Genomic DNA, 20,833 nt, shown 5'->3' with positions numbered 1-20,833 from the left:
TATTGAACTGAAATGTGTCTTCCGCATTTAACCGACCCCTCTGAATCAGAGAGGTGCGGGGGGCTACCTTAATCGACATCCTATATTTCCTTCGCGGTACCTAAAACTGTTGAGATTACCATCTGAGATAAACTTTTATGAGTTGATTGCGACTTTGTCTCCACAGTGAAGGTGCGCTGCTTCCCTAATCAAAATCCCTGGATTAACACCGAGGTTGGCACTAAACTAAAGGACAGGGCTACCGCACACAGGGCTATCACAGACAACTCTGAGAAAACGGTTGAGGACAGGAACAAGTACAAGAAGTTCCACTATGACCTTTGCAGAAACATCAAACGAGCAAAAGGACAAAATAGGAATAAGGTGGAATCATATTAGACAGGCTCCGCCGCCCGCCGCATGTGGCAGGAGCTACAGTCCGTTACGGATTATAATGAAATACCCAGCCAGATGCCTCTCTACCAGACAAACTCAATGCATTTTATGCATGCTTCGACAATGACAACATCATTCCGGGTCTAAGGGCCACCACCGACCCAGAGGACTAGGTGATCTCGCTCTCCGAGGCCGACGTCAACACCCGCAATTCCTAGGGCCCGGCGGTATTCCGGGGTGCGTTCTCAGAACATGCGCAGAACAGATGGCAAGCATATTCATGGTAATTTTCAATCTCTCCTTGTCCCAGTCTGTAATGCCCACATGTTTTAAGATGACCACCATCCTTCCTGTTCTCAAAAACTCTAAGGCTTTATGCCACAATGACTACCACCCTGTCGCACTCACATCTGTAGTCATTAAGTGTTTTAAGAGGCTGGTTATGGCACACCAGACACCCTAGACCCACTCACATTTGCATACCGCCCCAACAGATCCATAGACGATGCAATCTCAATTGCACTCCACACCCACCTATATAAATGGAATACCTACGTGAGAATACTGTTCACTGACTACAGCTCAGCGTTCAACACCATTGTCCCCTCCAAGCTCGTCACCAAGCTTAGGACCCTGGGACTGAACACCTCCCTCTGCAACTGCACACTCTTGGCATTCTCTCAACCAGCTGTGGAGGCCAGGTCATCTGATGCAGCACTCCGTCACTCTCCTTCATGGTAAAATAGCCCTTCCACAGCCTGGAGGTGTGTTGGGTCATTGTCCTACTGAAAAACAATTGATAGTCCCACTAAGCCCTAACCAGATGGGATGGCATATCATTGCAGAATATTGTGTTAGTCATGCTGGTTAAGTGTGCCTTCAATTCTAAATGAATCACAGACAGTGTCACCACCAAAGCACCCCCACACCATAACACCTCCTCCTCCATGCTTTACGGTGGGAACTACACATGCGGAAATCATCTGTTCACCCACACCACGTCTCGCAAAGACAAGGCGGTTGGAACCAAAAATCTCCAATTTGGACTCCAGACCAAAGGACACATTTCCACCGGTCTAATGTCCATTGCTCGTGTTTATTGGCCCAAGCCGGTCTCTTCTTATTATTGGTGTCCTTTAGTAGTGGTTTCTTTGCAGCAATTTTACCATGAAGGCTTGATTCACACAGTCCCCTCTGAACAGTTGATGTTGAAATGTGTCTGTGACTTGAACTCTATGAAGCATTTATTTGGGCTGCAATTTCTGAGACTGGTAATTCTAATGAACTTATCCTCTGCAGCAGAGGTAACTCTGGTTCTTCCATTCCTGTGGGGGTCCTCATGAGAGCAGGTTTCCTCATAGCGCTTGATGTTATTTGCGACTGCACTTGAATAGGGTATATGGAAAGCAAATTGGAATCCCAATGTTATCTATCTACATAATTTTCTAAGGGGTGATCTGTACTGTTAACTGCGTCTTACGCGGACGAGTCGTTGAGTCATCATGCCTGAATGTGTAGTTATGGTGACCTGCGTGTGTCACGATCGTTACATGAAGCGGACCAAGGCGTAGCGTGGTAAGCGTACATTATTTATTGTAGTACACACAAACAAAAACAACAAACCAAACGATACGTGAAGTCCTAGGTTAAACACCAAAACAAACCTTACGGAACAAGATCCCACAATAAACTATTGCCAAAAGGCTGCCTAAGTATGGTCCCCAATCAGAGACAACGAGCTACAGCTGTCTCTGATTGGGAACCACCCTGGCCAACATATATATAAATTATCTAGAACAAAACATAGAAAACTATTACATAGAACCTACACACCCTGGCTCAACATTAAAGAGTCCCCAGAGCCAGGGCGTGACAGTACCCCCCCCCCCCCAAAGGCGCGGAATGCGACCGTGCCAACCAAACACAACAGGGGAGGGGCCGGGTGGGCATTCCGCCTCGGACCGGGCTGGCGACGCGCACCACTGGCTTGGTGCGGGGAGCAGGAACGGGCTGGACCGGGCTGGCGACGCGCCCCACTGGCTTGGTGCGGGGAGCAGGAACGGGCCGCACCGGGCTGGCGACGCGCACCACAGGCTTGGTGCTAGGGACAGGAACAGGCCGGACCGGGCTGACGACGCGCACCACAGGCTTGGTGCGGGGAGCAGGAACAGGCCGGACTGGGAACACGCACCCTAGGCTTGGTGCGGGGAGCCGGAACGGGCCGGGCTGGACTGGGAACACACACCATAGGCTTGGTGCGGGGAGCCGGAACGGGCCGGGCCGGACTGTGGAGGCGGACTGGAGGTCTGGAGCGGAGAGCTGACACAACCCGTCCTGGCTGAATGCCTACCTCCACACAATATGTGTGAGGCATCAGCACAGGACGTACAGGGCTGTGCACTCGTACTGGCGCTACAGCACGTGGCACTGGCGCAGGATATACGGGACCGAGGAGGGGTACTGGAGGCCACGAGCGTTGAGCCGGCACACTCCGTCCTGGCTGCATGCCCACCTTAGCACGGCACGTGCGAGGTGCTAGCACAGGACGTACAGGACTGTCCCGGAACACTCGCGGCACAGTACGTGGCTCCGCATAACACGGAGCCTGCCCTTTTAGCCCCCCCAAAAACATTTATTGGGGCTGTCTCTTAGGCTTCCTCCTCGGCCGGTACCCACTGCGTTGCCGCTGATCCTCTCTGTAGCGCGCCTCCACAGTCTCCTCCCAAGGACAGCGATCCATTCCGGCCTGGATCTCTTCCCAAGTCCAGGATCCCTTCCCGTCCAGGATCTCCTCCCAAGTCCAGGCTGTCTGTTCCTGGACACGCTGCTTGGTCTTCCTTTGGTGGGATCTTCTGTTACGATCGTTACATGAAGCAGACCAAGGCGCAGCGTGGTAAGCGTACATTATTTATTGTAGTACACACGAACAAAAACAACAAACCAAATGATACGTGAAGTCCTAGGTTAAACACCAAAACAAACCTTACGGAACAAGATCCCACAATAAACTAGTGCCAAAAGGCTGCCTTAGTATGGTCCCCAATCAGAGACAACGAGCTACAGCTGTCTCTGATTGGGAACCACCCTGGCCAACATAGATATAAATGATCTAGAACAAAACATAGAAAACTATAACATAGAACCTACACACCCTGGCTCAACATTAAAGAGTCCCCAGAGCCAGGGCGTGACAGCGTGTATAGTTATAGTGATGTTCATTTGAAAATCAAGATAAGGACGGTTAAACTTGCCCCTTTCATCTTTTAAGGTACACATCCAAAACACAATATTTTCTTACTTTAGCTGCTTCGATGCAGCATATTGATATTTTAACTGTTAGGCTAAACTTTTTAAACTGTAAGCATTTAATGTTGCGTTAATCAACATTAGAACATTGCTTTCAATGGTCACAAAATAGATCAACTCAGCAAAAAAAGAAACATCCCTTTTTCAGGACCCTGTCTTTGAAAGATAATTCGTAGAAATCCAAATAACTTCACAGATCTTCATTGTAAAGGGTTTAAACACTGTGTCTCATGCTTGTTCAATTAACCATAAACAATTAATGAACATGCACCTGTGGAACAGTCGTTAAGACACTAACAGCTTACAGACGGTAGGCAATTAAGGTCACAGTTATGAAAATTTAGGACACTAAAGAGGCCTTTCTACTGACTCTGAAAAACACCAAAAGAAAGATGCCCAGGGTCCCTGCTCATCTGCGTGAACGTGCCTTAGGCATGCTGCAAGGAGGCATGAGGACTGCAGATGTGGCCAGGGCAATAAATTGCAATGTCCGTACTGTGAGACGCCTAAGACAGCGCTACGGGGAGACAGGACGGACAGCTGATCGTCCTCGCAGTGGCAGACTACGTGTAACAACACCTTCACAGGATCGTCCAAACATTACACCTGTGGGACAGGTACAGGATGGCAACAACAACTGCCCGAGTTACACCAGGAACGCACAATACCTCCATCAGATCTCAGACTGTCCGCAATAGGCTGAGAGAGGTTGGACTGAGGGCTTGTAGGCCTATTGTAAGGCAGGTCCTCACCAGACATCACCGGCAACAACGTTGCCTATGGGCACAAACCCACCATCGCTAGACCAGACAGGACTGGCAAGAAGTGCTCTTCACTGACGAGTCACGGTTTTTGTCTCACCAGGGGTGATGGTCGGATTCGCGTTTATCATCGAAGGAATGAGCGTTACACTGAGGCCTGTACTCTGGAGCGGGATCAATTTGGAGGTGGAGGGTCCGTCATGGTCTGGAACGGTGTGTCACAGCATCATTGGACTGAGCTTGTTGTCATTGCAGGCAATCTCAACACTGTGCATTACAGGGAAGACATCCTCCTCCCTCATGTGGTACCCTTCCTGCAGGCTCATCCTGACATGACCCTCCAGCATGACAATGCCACCAGCCATACTGCTTGTTCTGTGCGTGATTTCCTGCAAAACAGGAATGTCAGTGTTCTGCCATGGCCAGCGAAGCCCGGATCTCAATCCCATTGAGCACGTCTGGGACCTGTTGTATTGGAGGGTGAGGGCTAGGGCCATTCCCCCCATAAATGCTTGTTCAGGTGGGAAAGGGCAGTGTGGAGTGCAATAGAGATTGCATCATCTGTGGATCTGTTGAGGCAGTATGCAAATTGGAGTGGGTCTAGGGTATCTGGGATAATGGTGTTGATGTGAGCCATGACCAGCCTTTCAAAGCACATCATGGCTACAGACGTGAGTGCTACGGGTCGGTAGTCATTTAGGCAGGTTATCTTAGTGTTCTTGGGCACAGGGACTATGGTGGTCTGCTTGAAACACGTTGGTATTACAGACTCAGTCAAGGAAGTGTTGAAAATGTCAGTGAAGACACTTGCCAATTGGTCAGCGCATGTTCGGAGTACACGTCCTGGTAATCCGTCTGGCCCTGCGGCCTTGTGAATGTTGACCTGCTTAAAAGTCTTATTCACATCGGCTACGGAGAGCGTGATCACATAGTCATCCGGAACAGCTGATGCTCTCATGCATGCTTCAGTGTTGTTTGCCTCGAAGCGAGTGTAGAAGTGATTTAGTCCTGCATTGACTCTTTGCCTGTTTGATGGTTCGTCGGAGGGCATAGCGGGATTTCTTATAAGCGTCCGGGTTAGAGTCCTGCTCCTTGAAAGCGGCAGCACTACCCTTTAGCTCAGTGCGGATGTTGCCTGTAATCCATGGCTTCTGGTTGGGGTATGTACGTACGGTCACTGTGGGGACGACGTCATCGATGCACTTATTGATGAAGCCAGTGACTGATGTGGTGTATTCCTCAATGCTATCGGAAGAATCCTGGAACATATTCCAGTCTGTGTTAGTGTAACAGTCCTGTAGCTTAGCATCTGCGTCATCTGACCACTTCCTTATTAACCAAGTCACTGGTGCTTCCTGCTTTAGTTTTAGCTTATAAACAGGAATCAGGAGGACAGAGTTATGGTCAGATTTGCCAAATGGAGGGTGAGGGAGCACTTTGTATGTATCTCTGTGTGTTGAGTAAAAGTGGTCTAGAGTTGTTTTTCCTCTGGTTGCACATTTAACATGCTGGTAGAAATGAGGTAGAATGGATTTAAGTTTCCCTGCATTATAGTCCCCGGCGACTAGGAGCTCTGCCTCTGGATGAGAGTTTTCCTGTTTGCTTATGGCCTTATGCAGCACATTGAGTGCAATCTTAGTGCCAGCATCGGTTTTTGGTGGTAAATAGACAGCTACATAAAATATTGATGAAAAATCTCTTGGTAAATAGTGTGGTCTACAGCTTATCATGAGATACTCTACCTCAGCCGAGCAAAACCTAGAGACTTCCTTAGTATTAGACTTTATGCACCAGCTGTTGTTTACAAATATACACAGCCCGCCACCCCTTGTCTTACCGGAGTCAGCCGTTCTATCCTGCCGATGTAGCGTATATCCCGCCAGCTGTATGTTGTCCATGTCGTCGTTCAGCCACAACTCGGTGAAACATAAGATATTACAGTTTTTAATGTCCCGTTGGTAGGATAACCTTGATAGTCCAATTTATTTTCTAATGATTGTACGTTGGCTAATAGGATTGATGGAAGAGGCAGTTTACTCGCTCTCCGTCGGATCCTTACAAGGTACCCCAACCGACGTCCACAATATCTCTGTCTCTTTATCATGCGAATGACGGCGATTTGAGCCTTGTCGGGTGTCTATTGAATATCCTTCGCATCCGACTCATTGAAGACAAAATCTTTGTGCAATTCGAGGTGAGTAATCGCTGTCCTGATATCCAGAAGCTCTTTTTGGTCATAACAGAATGGCAGAAACATTATGTACAGAATAAATGACAAATAACGTGAAATAACACACATAATAGCACAATTGGTGACTGCTGTAACTTTGGGTGTTACTTTTCTCTTTTGACCCACGGTCAATGACAGATGGACCTACTACTACAGTCAAAGAGATGAGTCAACTCCGATCATGTGCTGACCAACTGGCAAGTGTCTTCACCGACATTTTCAACATTTCCCTGACTGAGTCTGTAATACCAACATGTTTCAAGCAGACCACCAATCGTCCCCGTGCCCAAGGACACTAAGATAACCTGTCTAAATGACTACCGACCCATAGCACTGACGTCTGTAGCCATGAAGTGCTTTGAAAGGCTGGTCATGGCTCACATCAACACCATTATCCCAGAAACCCTAGACCCACTCCAATTTGCATACCGCCCCAACAGATCCACAGATGATGCAATCTCTATTGCACTCCACACTGCCCTTTCCCACCTGGACAAGAGGAACACCTATGTGAGAATGCTATTCATTGACTACAGCTCAGCGTTCAACACCATAGTGCCTTCAAAGCTCATCACTAAGCTAAGGATCCTGGGACTAAACACATCCCTCTGCAACTGGATCCTGGACTTCCTGACGGGCTGCCCCATGTGGTAAGGGTGGGTAACAACACATCTGCCGCGCTGTTCCTCAACACGGGGGCCCCTCAGGGGTGCATGCTCAGTCCCCTCCTGTACTCCCTGTTCACCCATGACTGCATGGCCAGGCACGACTCCAACACCATCATTAAGTTTGCCGACGACACAACAGTGGTAGGCCTGATCACCGACAACGATGAGACAGCCTATAGGGAGGAGGTCAGAGACCTGGCCTTGTGGTGCCAGGATAACAACCTCTCCCTCGATGTGACCAAGACAAGGAGATGATTGTGGACTACAGGAAAAAAAAGAGGACTGAGCACGCCCCCATTCTCATCGACGGGGCTGTAGTGGAACAGGTTGAGAGCTTCAAGTTCCTTGGTGTCTACATCACCAATGAACTATCATGGTCCAAACACACCAAGACAGTCGTGAAGAGGGCACGACAAAGCCTATTCCCCCTCAGGAGACTGAAAAGATTTGGCATGGGTCCTCAGATCCTCAAAAAGTTATACAGCTACACCATTGAGAGCATCCTGACTCATTGCATCACCGCCTGGTACGGCAACTGCTCGGCCTCCGACTGCAAGGCACTACAGAGGGTAGTGCGTACGGCCCAGTACATCACTGGGGCTAATCTTCCAGCCATCCAGGACCTCTATACCAGGCGGTGTCAGAGGAAGGCCCCCAAGCCATAAGACTCCTGAACAGCTAATCATGGCCACCCGGACTATTTGTACTGCTCACCCCACCCCCACCCCATCTTTTTACGCTGCTGCTACTCTGTTAATTATGTTTGCATAGTCATTTTAACTCTACCCACATGTACATATTACCTCAACTACCTCAACTAGCCGGTGCCTTTTGTTTTTGTGTTGTTTTATTTTACTTTTTTATTAAGAAATAAATGCATTGTTGGTTAAGGGCTGTAAGCAAGCATTTCACGGTAATGTCTACACCTGTTGTATTCGGCGCATGTGGCAAATAAAATTTGATTTGATTTGATTTGAAATAGACCTCCAATAATGACATGGCCCATCCTATGCTGTCTGTCCACCTCAGTGACATGCTCATGGGCATATGTCAAGAGAAACCATCAATTGCTTTTTTCTCATGGTTGAATTCACTTGGGTCCTTCCTTTGTTCATCTCTATCAATGTGGTTGGAAAAACAAAGTGGAAGTAAAGGATGAGAGGAGAGAGAGGGATGGGAAGAGAAACAAAGGTGTGAGAAAGTATGAGTTTTTTCCTTAATCAGCACTTTAGTTTTTCACTCCCCCTAGTACTAGATGTGCATTGTGCCAAAAGGTATATGGTGAGATTTTGTCAATGTGTTTACTTAACCAGTGGAGTAAAACTAAATAATGAGTTCTAAGTAATGTATTTTAGGGATAGGTATACAGTTTGTCATTTTAGTTACGTATTTGGAAAATAATGCATAAGGTCAACATCCAACATTTTCCTATTATGAGTTCATCGTTTTGGGACGTTTATATATTTTCTATTTTCCAAACACTAGTACGTATAGGCCTACACATATTCACCGAGCACACTTTCTTTAAAAAAGTACTTCCAACTAATCAATCCCTTGTCTGAGTGGAATTGAAGAGGGCTGTACATTTGGGTATAAATCTGGAGACAACCCGACATATGCATGCTTTTCTTCTCCATACACATAGAGAGATAAGCACATCCAGCTGTACTAACACAGCAGTAATAGAAGACCTATATAGTGCACTAATTTTGACCAGGTCCCATACGGCTCTTGCCAAAAGTAGTGCACTATATAGAGAATAGGGTGACATTTGGAACACAACCATGGTCGAGCTTGGAGAGAAAGATAAGCAGAGAAATGAAAGGAGGCATTTAAAGATAATTTAACCATAGAGAGTCCATGCTATGTAACTGGATGCTTCCAGGTTTACGTGTCAGCCTCTCGGATAAGACGTTGTATCCAATGAGCTCTCCGCCAGACTAGGAGAACGAACGTGGAGTGGAAGGAATAGGATATAGAGTAAGAAGGAATTGTCTGACTCTTATCACCTTTTTCCTTCTCCTTTTCATCCGCCCCTGCAAAGAAGAGAAGAGCTGCTTAGCACACACACACACACAGTAATTGAAAAAGCCTCATCGGAGGTCCCTTTGAAAGTGTTACTGCAGAGAGAGACAGAGAGATGGAGAGAAAAGAAAGGGGGACAGTGGTGATTTGTTGACTGGAAGGTTGGGTGTCGCGTTGGCCTAGGCGTTCATGAAACGCCCCGGAGCCCCGATCATTTTGTGGCGATGGTGATGGAGGACCCCATTCCCCATCCACTCTCTTATGTGCTATGCTAAAGCCATTAGGCCGGGTTAATGGTTTCTGTAGAGAAGAGGCCTTTAATGACGGAGCAGGGGAGTCATTGTGGCATTTCTAGAGCCTGGCAGGCTCCTATGCTGTTGCTTGTGTGCCCGACCTGAGTTCAAACCTCGGGTCTCCTGCGTGTCACAAGACTGTGTTAGCCCACTCCGCTTAAGCCTAGGCATTAGTTTGGGCAGCTAATGCAAGTTTCCTGGTCTCAGGAAGATTATTTTGCAGTTTGCAGCCTAGCTAAAAACGTCTTGGTGTCGAGTCTGACGACTGTTTTTTTAGTCGGCCAGACAATTTTTCATAACAGATGTGCAACTTTCTGTACAAGCTATGTTTTACAATAAATAGGAAAAATCTGCAAAGCGAGTTTCTGGCCACTCATATTTTGTAATTTCCTACATTGTGTCTCACCAAGGGCCGGGCTGCAGATGTCACAAGAGAAAGAGTTCTAAGAAGCAGCAGTTCTATGTGTGGTATTCTAGAGTGCATATATGATATACTTCTGACGGCAACTTTGTCACTCCGATTTCCCTAAGTGACTCTGCAGAGAGAGTCCATATGGTTTTTGGCAGGTCAAAGGAGTAGTCAGTCACAAAGGGAGAGCGAAAACAGACTCCCCACCCAGGAAACCAGAGGGGTGCTCCGTGCAGACCTGGGTTCAAATACTATTTGAAATCTTTAAAATACTGTACTTTGAGTGTTCCTTTAGTCTGCCTGGAGTGGGCCAGGTGCATTTTGAGACTACTCTATTGGTTCCAAGCTCAATTAAGCCCAGATAAAATGTTTGAAATTATTTTGAATACTTTTTGAACCCAGGTTGGGTGCTCCGTGACATTCCCTTGCCCTGTTCTGTTCCACTCATTATATTCCACCAAGGCCCCTATTCTGATTCTGAAAGACTCAAATGTCACAGTGTGAAATGCTTTCTCACTGCCCCTAGCAGGTACAGGCAAAATAGTGCTGACATTTATGGATTCCTCTCACTCATATCCGTTATTAATTGGTGACCTTAACCGGGAGTGAAACATTTTATCTGAACCCCCCCTTGAGGTAACAGGGAGGGGGATTATCTCAATTCAAAAGACGCCTTGCGACCCTGAGTAGCTACCATACAAATCCTCCCACAAAGCACTGACTGTGGGAGGACACTGTGTTATGTAGAAATGCACTGAGGAGAATTAGCATATTCAATTATAAAAGGATGTTAATGGATACCCAACAGTGTGTTTTTCTAGGTCTTTTGAGAGTGTTTGCGATGTGGTTTGGATGTGCTTTAAAAAGCAGTACCTGACATAGATGTGAAAAGACTAGCAATACAGAGGCGCCCGCTCTTTCGCTGGGTGACCATTGTTTGCACAACTGGACAAGCTTTCTCAGAGAGCTCTCGACTCGAAAGCCACTCACTAAAAGGCAAAAAGGTGGAAATTATTGCGACTGCGGTGGAAGCGGCAGGGGTAGCTGGCGGGGTATCTAGCGTGGTGCATTCGCAGCTTTACCATCATGGACTGGCACCTCGACTTAATTACGCACAGCGGGAACATTGTGTTCGAATCAAAGAATGTTAATGATCTGTCTGTGTAGAGACTTGCCAATGTTATCTGCTTCAGGGACAAAAGCATCATTAGCTCAGCAGCAACCATTGATTGACTGACTTAAATTATTTGACAATTTGTAAAATACATACATAAGGGCGCTCCAGCAGGTGACACCTCCACATACAATTTAAGAAAATCATCAAGGATAACACAATCAAGCTTAACAGCTTATTTCCATTGTGGTCCTTTTGAAGAGGGAAGGGGGAACGGGGAATGCAACAAGGTTAGGCGGTAATTGTAATGGGAACAGACAATGACAGACAAAAATTTACAACGTGGAATTAAAATGGATTTTTTGGGGGTTTATATCATTTGATTTACACAACATGCCTAACACTTTGAAGATGCAAAATAATTTTTCTTGTGAAACAAACAAGAAATAAGACAAAAAAACAGATAACTTGAGCGTGCATAACTATTCAAACCCCCCAAAGTCAATACTTTGTAGGGACACCTTTTGCAGCAATTACAGCTGCAAGTCTCTTGGGGTATGTCTCTATAAGCTTGGCACATCTAGCCACTGGGATTTTTGCCCATTCTTCAAGGCAAAACTGCTCCAGCTCCTTCAAGTTGGATGGGTTCCGCTGGAGTACAGCAATCTTTAAGTCATACAGATTCTCAATTGGATTGAGGTCTGGGCTTTGACTAGGTCATTCCAAAACATTTAAATGTTTCCCCTTAAACCACTCGAGTGTTGCTTTAGCAGTATGCTTAGGGTCATTGTCCTGCTGGAAGGTGAACCTCCGTCCCAGTCTCAAATCTCTGGAAGACTGAAACAGGTTTCCCTCAAGAATTTCCATGTATTTAGTGCCATCCATCATTCCTCAAATCAATTCTGACCAGTTTCCCAGTCCCTGACGATGAAAAACATCTCCACACATGATGCTGCTACCACCATGCTTCACTGTGGGGATGGTGTTCTCGGGGTAATGAGAGGTGTTGGGTTTGCACCAGACATAGTGTTTTCCTTGATGGCCAAAAAGCAAAATTTTATTCTCATCTGACCTGAGTACCTTCTTCCATATGTTTGTGGAGTCTCCCACATGCCTTTTTGCGAACACCAAGCATGTTTGCTTATTTTATTCTTTAAGCAATGGCTTTTTTCTGGCCACTCTTCCGTAAAGCCCAGCTCTGTGGAGTGTACGGCTTAAAGTGGTCCTATGGACAGATAATATATCTCCGCTGTGGAGCTTTGCAGCTCCTTCAGGGTTATCTTTGGTCTCTTTGTTGCCTCTCTGACTAATGCCCTTGCCTGGTCCGTGAGTTTTGGTGGGCGGCCCTATTCCAAAGAATGGCAGCTGAGTATAAAATGTTTCTTTCCCCATACCACTTTTAAATCTAAAAGGAACAGCGTCAGTTTCACTCCTTCTAGTGGAATAGTTATGCTTATCCCTTACTAAGTTAAAGTAGTTACATAGGTACCTGGGGACTATACTGTGGACAATTTTATGTACAAGACATAATTTAATCTGAGCGACTCTCTCCTGCACTTTGAGCCATCTAAGGCTTTCAAAGTGGTAATAGTCTGCCCCGTGTAGCTCAGTTCGTATAGCATGGTGCTTGCAACGCCAGGGTTGTGGGTTCGATTCCCACGGGGGGCCAGTATGAAAAATGTATGCACTCACTAACTGTAAGTCGCTCTGGATAAGAGCGTCTGCTAAATGACTAAAATGTAAATGAGATAATATTTTGTGCCATGCTCTCCCCAGTTAGATGTTTATCTAGCACACATCCAAGATACTTAACAGAGTCTTTTGCTGCGACTACTATGTCACCTTCTACCACCTTAAAATCAGGGGATTTCCTCAGTTTCACCTTGGACCCGAACAAGATGTCATATAGCCATTTACTGACATTCAGAAGTTCAGCACTGAGGACTTTCTCAACCACTTTTTGTCTTTGTGGGAAACCAACAGTGCATAATCATCTGCTTATAGGAAAATGTCACATGTACAGGCAGATTTCAGATCATTTATATACAATAGAAAGAAAAGTGGACCCAATTCTACACATTTTACTAGAGGGCAAAGATAATAATTTCTAGTTTTATAGCTAATCTCATGCAATTCTACACATTTTGCCATGAGGCTGAGAGGAAATGTTGCTGTTTTAAAGCTAATTTCCTGCAATTCTACACATTTTGCCATGAGGCTGAGAGAAAATGTTGCTGTTTTAAAGCACATTTCCTGCTACTGTACACATTTTGCCATGAGGCTGAGAGACAACGTTGCAATAAAGCAAATTAAAGCGAAAATATAGGTATGTTAAATGTGATAAAGGCACTGGATTATGAGCTGTCTTGTTTTCTAAATGAACAAATGACGTAGGAATTGTTATGGTGAAGTAGGCAGCCATTGAAACACAGTAACATGAGCCTCATTGCGGTCATATTTGTGGCTTATTGGGGGTGTGGCTTTCAGTTAGTTATTTTTGGCCATCCATCCCATGAGAGTGAATGTCATTCCAGTTCATCTGAATGTAATTCCAGTGCACTGCTTGCTATGAATTATATCCGATGGTGTTTGCATGTTTAGGTAAAAAAAAACAAATAATGTAAAAAAAAATGGGTTGCTCAATCTGATTGGGCCCACCCGTGCCTACGCGGCTGATTGAAAGACATACCATGTACAAAATTCTATTACACAATAATCCACAAACCTTAACCACCCTTACACAAGGCCTCAAAACCTATCTAGTTACCCTTATTCAAAACCTTGAAAAAACTGAGAACATTCATCAATAATCATCATTAATTTACCATTTGTAGATCATTTTAAAAAATCTCAGTCAAAGCACTGGAAAACCTCTATATAACTCTTATATAACCTTCATGAGAGCCACAAACCCTCCGTTGCCCTCCAACTGTGTGGTAATGAATGTGTCTTGCTCTTCATTGACCCTTGTGTTTGTGTCTTTGACAGGGGAGCTAAGGGGACAGACAGTGACAGCACAGTGGATCTCTCAAGGACGCACCAAGAGGGAGGCTGCTGGGACTGCTACACCACAGGTCAGTCACAATATTCCATCAACGTTGTTCCAACGTTCCCATAGAAACTTCTCCTAACGTTCCTCTGGCCTCTCCACAATGTCCACATATGGTACATTTTTGGTTGTGTGGACGTGATGAGCAGTTTTCTAAATCACTCTGTATTTCGGGGTTTTGCAATCCCGCATTAAATGTATGTTTGTTTATGTGAAGGTATAAAATGTATGCTCGTGATTGTTATGTTAAGGTATTTTTCTGCCCACCTTGTCTTCCCACACAGACATCCTCCCACTCACACACAGTAGGTAGCTTTGTGAGGAGTACTGCTGAGAGATAATAAACCAATACGTGCCCTTTAGAAAATTATGGGGAAGGACATTTATTATATTACATTATATTAAACAATACTTTTTTATTACTATTATAATTGTTATTTACAGTACGGCTCATTCACCATAGGTTGGGCGTTCCATTTCCCCTTCAAACAGCAGATTGAAGAAAGATTAACAATGGGACATTTATAGTGAGGTTCAGTTGGTTCATAAAACCCCACCATTGAACACCAGTTGCCTGTCATCTGACCCGCAGGCAGCAGGACTTAGGAAACGACTACTGCCAATGAGTCGAAAATCGGACATTATCCTGTTTGGCAGTCTGAATTCCCTATTGGAACTCTTATTCAACTCTTATTCAAGACCACGTTGAACAGGGTCTTGCAAAAACACAGAAGAGCTGTCTCAAGTTCTATGACACTTTCTATGGCAAGTTTTCAAGTTCAGTTTTCTGTGGCCAATTTTCTCAGAAAATGTTTCTATGGCAAGTTTCTATAATTCAGTTAGCTTGACTCCGAGTGCAAGCCTTGGATGCACTCGGAGTCAAGGTGGGTTTTGTGTAAAGATCGACTTGAACTTGAACGTCTGAATGCATCCGTCACTGTTTGCTTTGTCCGATATGCTGGTAATGTTGCAAGTTACCACCGAGCTATTGTCTCCTCTTTTGTGCTCTCTCTAAATGTAACGTTGACTGTGAACATGATCACTACTGGCAACCGGATCGTCTTCTCATCGTCTGTGTACACGGACAGACACACACACAGAGGAGAGAGAATGAATGGCTGATCCGATATTCCTTCTCTCAGTGTGGTTCTGTTTGCTCTATGAATTTGTGTCACAGACATTTAGGCTGTTAAATCATCATATCAACGTGTGGAGGGCTGCCGTGTTGTACATGATAAATATATGAAAAGGTCAAAATACCAAATGCATGTAAAAAAACAAAACTATTTTTTCCTTCATTCAAAGCAAGCCTTCACGCCCCAAACACCTCTCTCTCTCTCTCTCTCTCTCTCTCTCTCTCTCTCTCTCTCTCTCTCTCTCTCTCTCTCTCTCTCTCTCTCTCTCTCTCTCTCTCTCTCTCTCTCTCTCTCTCTCTCTCTCTCTCTTTCCCTATTTCTCTCTCTCTCTTCCTCCCATCCAAGCCAACAAACATTCTGGAAGCAACTGCGGCAGATGTGACAGATTAACTGTCCATGGTCTCACCCTGACGGGGGGTGGAAGAGGGATGAAGAGAGCTCTATCTGTTGTGTTGATCTATTACAGTTCCATGTAGTTGGCCATGGCCATGGAGAGAGGCATGTGGAGATGGCTGAGGGCCCTGGTGTATGGGAGCAGATGTCTCCACTTGGCCTGGTGCTAGCCAGGGAGAGGGAGATAGAGGAAGAGCTCCAGGCATGGCCAGCTGTTTTCCCCCAGGGCCTGCAGTCAACAGAGATGAATTTGTGGGTCCTGGAGAAAACTTAGATTTCGGCATAGATTGCGGCATAGGGTGGAAGGCAAACTACTACTTGAATAGGTAGAAGCAGTATGGTCGAGACCCCTTTTTTACCTTCTCTGTTGACTCCTCTCGGATCAGTGATCACAAAGTATGTGAAATAACTACTGTAGCCTATATGAAGCCTAGCCAATCACTCTCTTATTCTCCTCAGGACTAGAGGCCATTGCTCTGCTCTACCACCTCTCTGTCAGAGAGCCTAGTGCTGCCTTGCCTCCCCTTGCTCCGCTCCTTCCTCCTCCACGTGCATAGCTAATTGACGGTGATCATTCGGGGCGTTGGGTTTCGTCCTGTGCATCTTAATGCTGTGAGAGCGGCTGGGATCAGCGGGTCCTGCAGAGTCCATGTGGCACACGCACACACAACCACTCGCAGTGAATTCAGCCCCACGCTCTCTCTCATCTACATACCAAGGTTAGGTGTTGGGCGAATGCTAACAAGAGGATATTGACAATGTGTGTTTTCGGGGTGTCAGCAGTAAGGAGATTAAGAGGGATTGAATAGCCAAATGAGAGATCACAGTTTGAACGTGAGGTTTAGGATGTTTTGTTCCAAGCTCGAAATCTCCCGATTTGATTAAGTGGTTGTATTTCTTTTTCACAAGCCCAAAATCTCTAGATTTGATTCAGTGGCTGTAGTTGTAACACAGTTGGTCTTTACTCTGTGAAAAAGCACTTTTCAGGTACTTCTCCATAACAGAATGTGGTGTAGTTCAGTTATGTAGATATTATTTGTTTCAGTATGAGTTATGAATTATATAAATTTTTTTCAGACAAAGAGTTACCAGATGTGTACGTATTGAGTGGCCGTTGAACAGCATCAATTACACTCTCCCTCCCACATAAAAGAGTTCACAGCTGTGTATAATATTGTGCATCCTTCGCAACGCTATTCTGCATGTTTCACAGCAGTCTCAACTCTCCAGAGAAAGAGCTAATGTTATCACAGAGGCCTCTTTCCCTCCCTCCCTCCCTCCCTCTCTCTTTCTTTTTTCTCCTCCTTTCTTCCCTGAGCCCTGCAGTCTCTCCTGTCTCCCTTCTGATTAGATTATGTGGTGCTGCATGCACCCATTTCTCAGCCCCATAAACAAGCAGAGTAGCAGACACCGACACCAGGCCTGACATTCACTAGAGCAAACTCACCTTCCCTCCCACACACCCACCGTGGTCAAGTCACCCTGTAGGGAACAGATTACTTTCAATGATCCTCACACACGTAGGCAACACACACACGTACGCTCACAGTACACACATAACACGCACACAAAACTGCCCATGTCTGAAAAACCCTTTCAAAAACATCATTAGTATCCATGTGATGCTTGATTGGTGTCTATCTAGCTACACAATATAAAGTTTCTCTCACTACTCAAAACATGTTTTATTTTTTCTTATGCTGAATGGTTCATGACTCATGAGAGGAGTTCCAACGTACTTAGCACCCTCGAATGAAGTGGAATGCTTTTCAAACGGGTTCCGAGAAAAGGTGTCAGCATTTGAGGCACACAGCACCACTTTGAGAGCAGTGTCTATCAATATTTATCATGCCTTCAGAAAACTGCTCCCCTGATAGAGGGACTCTCAGGAGGACTGTGTGTATGTGTGTCTGTTTGTTTATGTGTGTGTGAGCACTGTGTATGTATATGTATCTGTTGAGTGTGTGAAGGCCTGTGTGGTCTGTTGTGTGTGTGTGTGTGGTCTGTGTGTGTGTGTGTGTGTGTGTGTGTGTGTGTGTGTGTGTGTGTGTGTGTGTGTGTGTGTGTGTGTGTGTGTGTGTGTGTGTGTGTGTGTGTGTGTGTGTGTGTGTGTGTGTGTGTGTCAGTCAACAGTACCCTCTCACGGTAAAAGTTCAAATGTAATCCATGTGTCCTCTCCTCTGACCACTGCACTGCATATGCCACTATGTATCACTCACCCCCATCTCATCTGGACTGGAGTATTACACTTAATTTACTTATGCAAAGAATATGTCCTCTGGCAAAAGCCCCTCCCTTAACCCAAACAACCTCTCAACGAGACGGAGAGAGAGGGAGGGCGAGAGAGGAAGAGAAAATCATGTTTACACTAGTTTTCTGTCTGCTGGTTAAAATGCAGCGTTTCATCTAACCAAATCCCAAGATACTTATAGGAGGTGACCCTATCAATCAAATCTGAAAGTGACTCCATCTGTTTACTTTCAGAGAAGAGAAAACCAGACATTTTGTTTTCCTTGAATTAAGCACAAGTTTCAATTTGAAAAGCTGCCTTTGAATAACATCAAAAGCCAAATGTAAGTCCCGAAAAGCCTTCTCAATATTTGATGCGCTAGAATAAATAATTGTGTCATCAACATACAGATGGAGATGTGCAGAGTCACCAGTCTTCCCTGATCATTAATATACAGTGTAAAAAGGATCGGACCTAAAATTTTGCCCTGGGGAACTCCTTATGTAAGCCTTAGAAACTCAGATGTCATACCCTCCTGTGCTACACACTGTGTGATGTCAGAAATGTAGTTTTGGAACCAATCCAACGCATCAACACTTAAACCAATCTTTTTTAGTCTATACAACAGCATGGCATGGTCAACAGTTTCGAAGTCCTTCGATAAGTCAATAAAAAGTGAAACACTGTGATTTTTCTTGTCCTGAGCATCTAGAATATCACCTACAACCTTACTTACTGCAGTAATTGTACAATGCTTGGCTCTAAAATCTGACTGGAATTGAGATAAAACAGAGTTATTATAAAGAAAGGTTTTCCTAAACTTTTGCCAGTTTAGACAGTTTAGATATGGGACGATAGTTGTCCAACTGGGACGGATCTCCACACTTATGTAAAGGCGTGACGTTAACATCACAACATTGACAGTCCAAGATAGTAGAGGAGATACAGCGCATTCAGAAAGTATTCAGACCCCTTGACCTTATGTTACAGCCTTATTCTAATTTTTTTTTTTTTTATCCTCATCAATCTACACACAACACCCCAAAATGACAAAGCGAAAACAGGTTTTTAGAAATGTTTGCAAATGTATTAAAAATACAAAACAGAAATACCTTATTCACATAAGTATTCAGACCCTTTGCTATGAGACTCGAAATTGAGCTCAGGTGCATCCTGTTTCCATTGATCATCCTTGAGATGTTTCTACAACATGATTGGAGTCCACCTGTGGTAAATTCAATTGATTGGACATGATTTGTAAAGGCACAAACCTGTCTATATAAGGTCCCACAGTTGACAGTGCATGTCAGAGCAAAATCTAAGCCATGAGGTCGAAGAGCTCCGAAACAGGATTGTGTTGAGGCACAGCTCTGGGGAAGGGTACCAAAACATTTCTCCAGCATTGAAGGTCACCAGGAACACAGTGGCCTCCATCATTCTTAAATGGAAGAAGTTTGGAGCCACCAAGACTCTTCCTAGAGCTGACCGCTCGGCCAAACTGAGAAATCGGGGGAGAAGGGCCTTGGTCAGGGAGGAACCCGATGGTCACTGACAGAGCACCAGAGTTCCTCTGTGGAGATGGAAAAAGCTTCCAGAAGGACAACCATCTCTGCAGCACTCCACCAATGAGGCCTTTATGGTAGAGTGGCCAGACGTAAGCCACTCCTCAGTAGAAGGCACATGACAGCCCGCTTGGAATTTGCCAAAAGTCACCTAAAGGACTCTCAGACCATGAGAAACAAGATTCTCTGGTCTGATGAAACCAAGATTGAACATTTTGGTCTGAATGCCAAGTGTCTGGAGGAAACCTGACACTATCCCTACGGTGAAGCATGGTGGTGGCAGCATAATGCTGCAGGGATGTTTTTCAGCAGCAGGGACTGGGAGACTAGTCAGGATCAAAGGAAAGCTGAACGGAGCAAAGTACAGAGAGATCCTTGATGAAAACCTGCTCCAGAGTGCTCAGGACCTCAGACTGGGGCGAAGGTTCACCTTCCAACAGGACAATGACCCTAAGCACACAGCCAAGACAACACAGGAGTGGCTTCGGGACAAGTCTCTGAATGTCCTTGAGTCATTATTTGTACAAGACCTTTATTTTATCATGGATCAAACCATACCTTGACTGGTGGGGGTGCTCTAGATAGAACTAATGGGCTAGACCAACATTAATACTTCCAACGTTTATAGGGGTACCCTGATTTCTCCTGGTTTTGGTTGTACTCACAACCGACTCCATACCTTGACTTCATCCCCTTGAGAGCTGACTCTCACACAATCCAGCCCCCTGCCTTTAGCCTCCTGGTCTTCCAGGGCCGTGTTGCACCTGGGCTGTGACCTGTTGTTTTTGTGGTTACTGACTCAGGGGATGTCCCCTCAGGGGATGAGACTGGGGATGACTGATGGAGAGAGAGAAAGAGAGAGGAGAACAAGACAAGACCACAGCTGCTAGTAGGTATTATAGGCCTCCACTACACCACAGCTGCAGGTGGCCAATAGACTCTGGGCAGGACACACTTAAGTCTCTCTTAGGGCTCCCCCTAAGTCTGCTTTGGATTCCCTTTGGTTGCATTTGTTTCTCATCAGAACCAGCTGTTGAATCGGGTCACACTATTACTAACACTACTACTACTACTACTACTACTACTACTACTACTACTACTACTACTACTACTACTACTACTACTACTACTACTACTACTACTACTACTACTACTTCCCCTCAAACCAAAACCCCATTCCTCATGATGATTGCCACCTTTGATACATTATATCTATCTATTTAGCCTGCTGGCTACCATTAAAGTGAAGCTCTTTCTCCGTGCAATGATCACTTTCTTACCG

The 20,833-nt window shown here is 45.4% G+C and overlaps 1 protein-coding gene across 1 annotated transcript in view; it reads left to right on the top strand.

The window, feature by feature from the left end:
- LOC121554317 (disintegrin and metalloproteinase domain-containing protein 33) overlaps nt 1–20,833 on the top strand; it is a 207,645-nt gene that overhangs the window by 7,605 nt on the left and 179,207 nt on the right. Inside the window, exon 2 of the mRNA XM_041867832.2 lies at nt 14,170–14,255. Within this exon, the coding sequence (XP_041723766.1) occupies nt 14,170–14,255 (86 nt within the window). The remainder of the gene's footprint in view (nt 1–14,169; nt 14,256–20,833) is intronic.

This window comes from Coregonus clupeaformis, unplaced genomic scaffold (genome assembly GCF_020615455.1).
Source record: "Coregonus clupeaformis isolate EN_2021a unplaced genomic scaffold, ASM2061545v1 scaf0003, whole genome shotgun sequence".
NCBI lineage: Eukaryota > Metazoa > Chordata > Actinopteri > Salmoniformes > Salmonidae > Coregonus > Coregonus clupeaformis.
The sequence above is the reverse complement of the archived record's forward strand: the minus strand, read 5'-3'. Positions and strand labels throughout refer to the sequence as shown.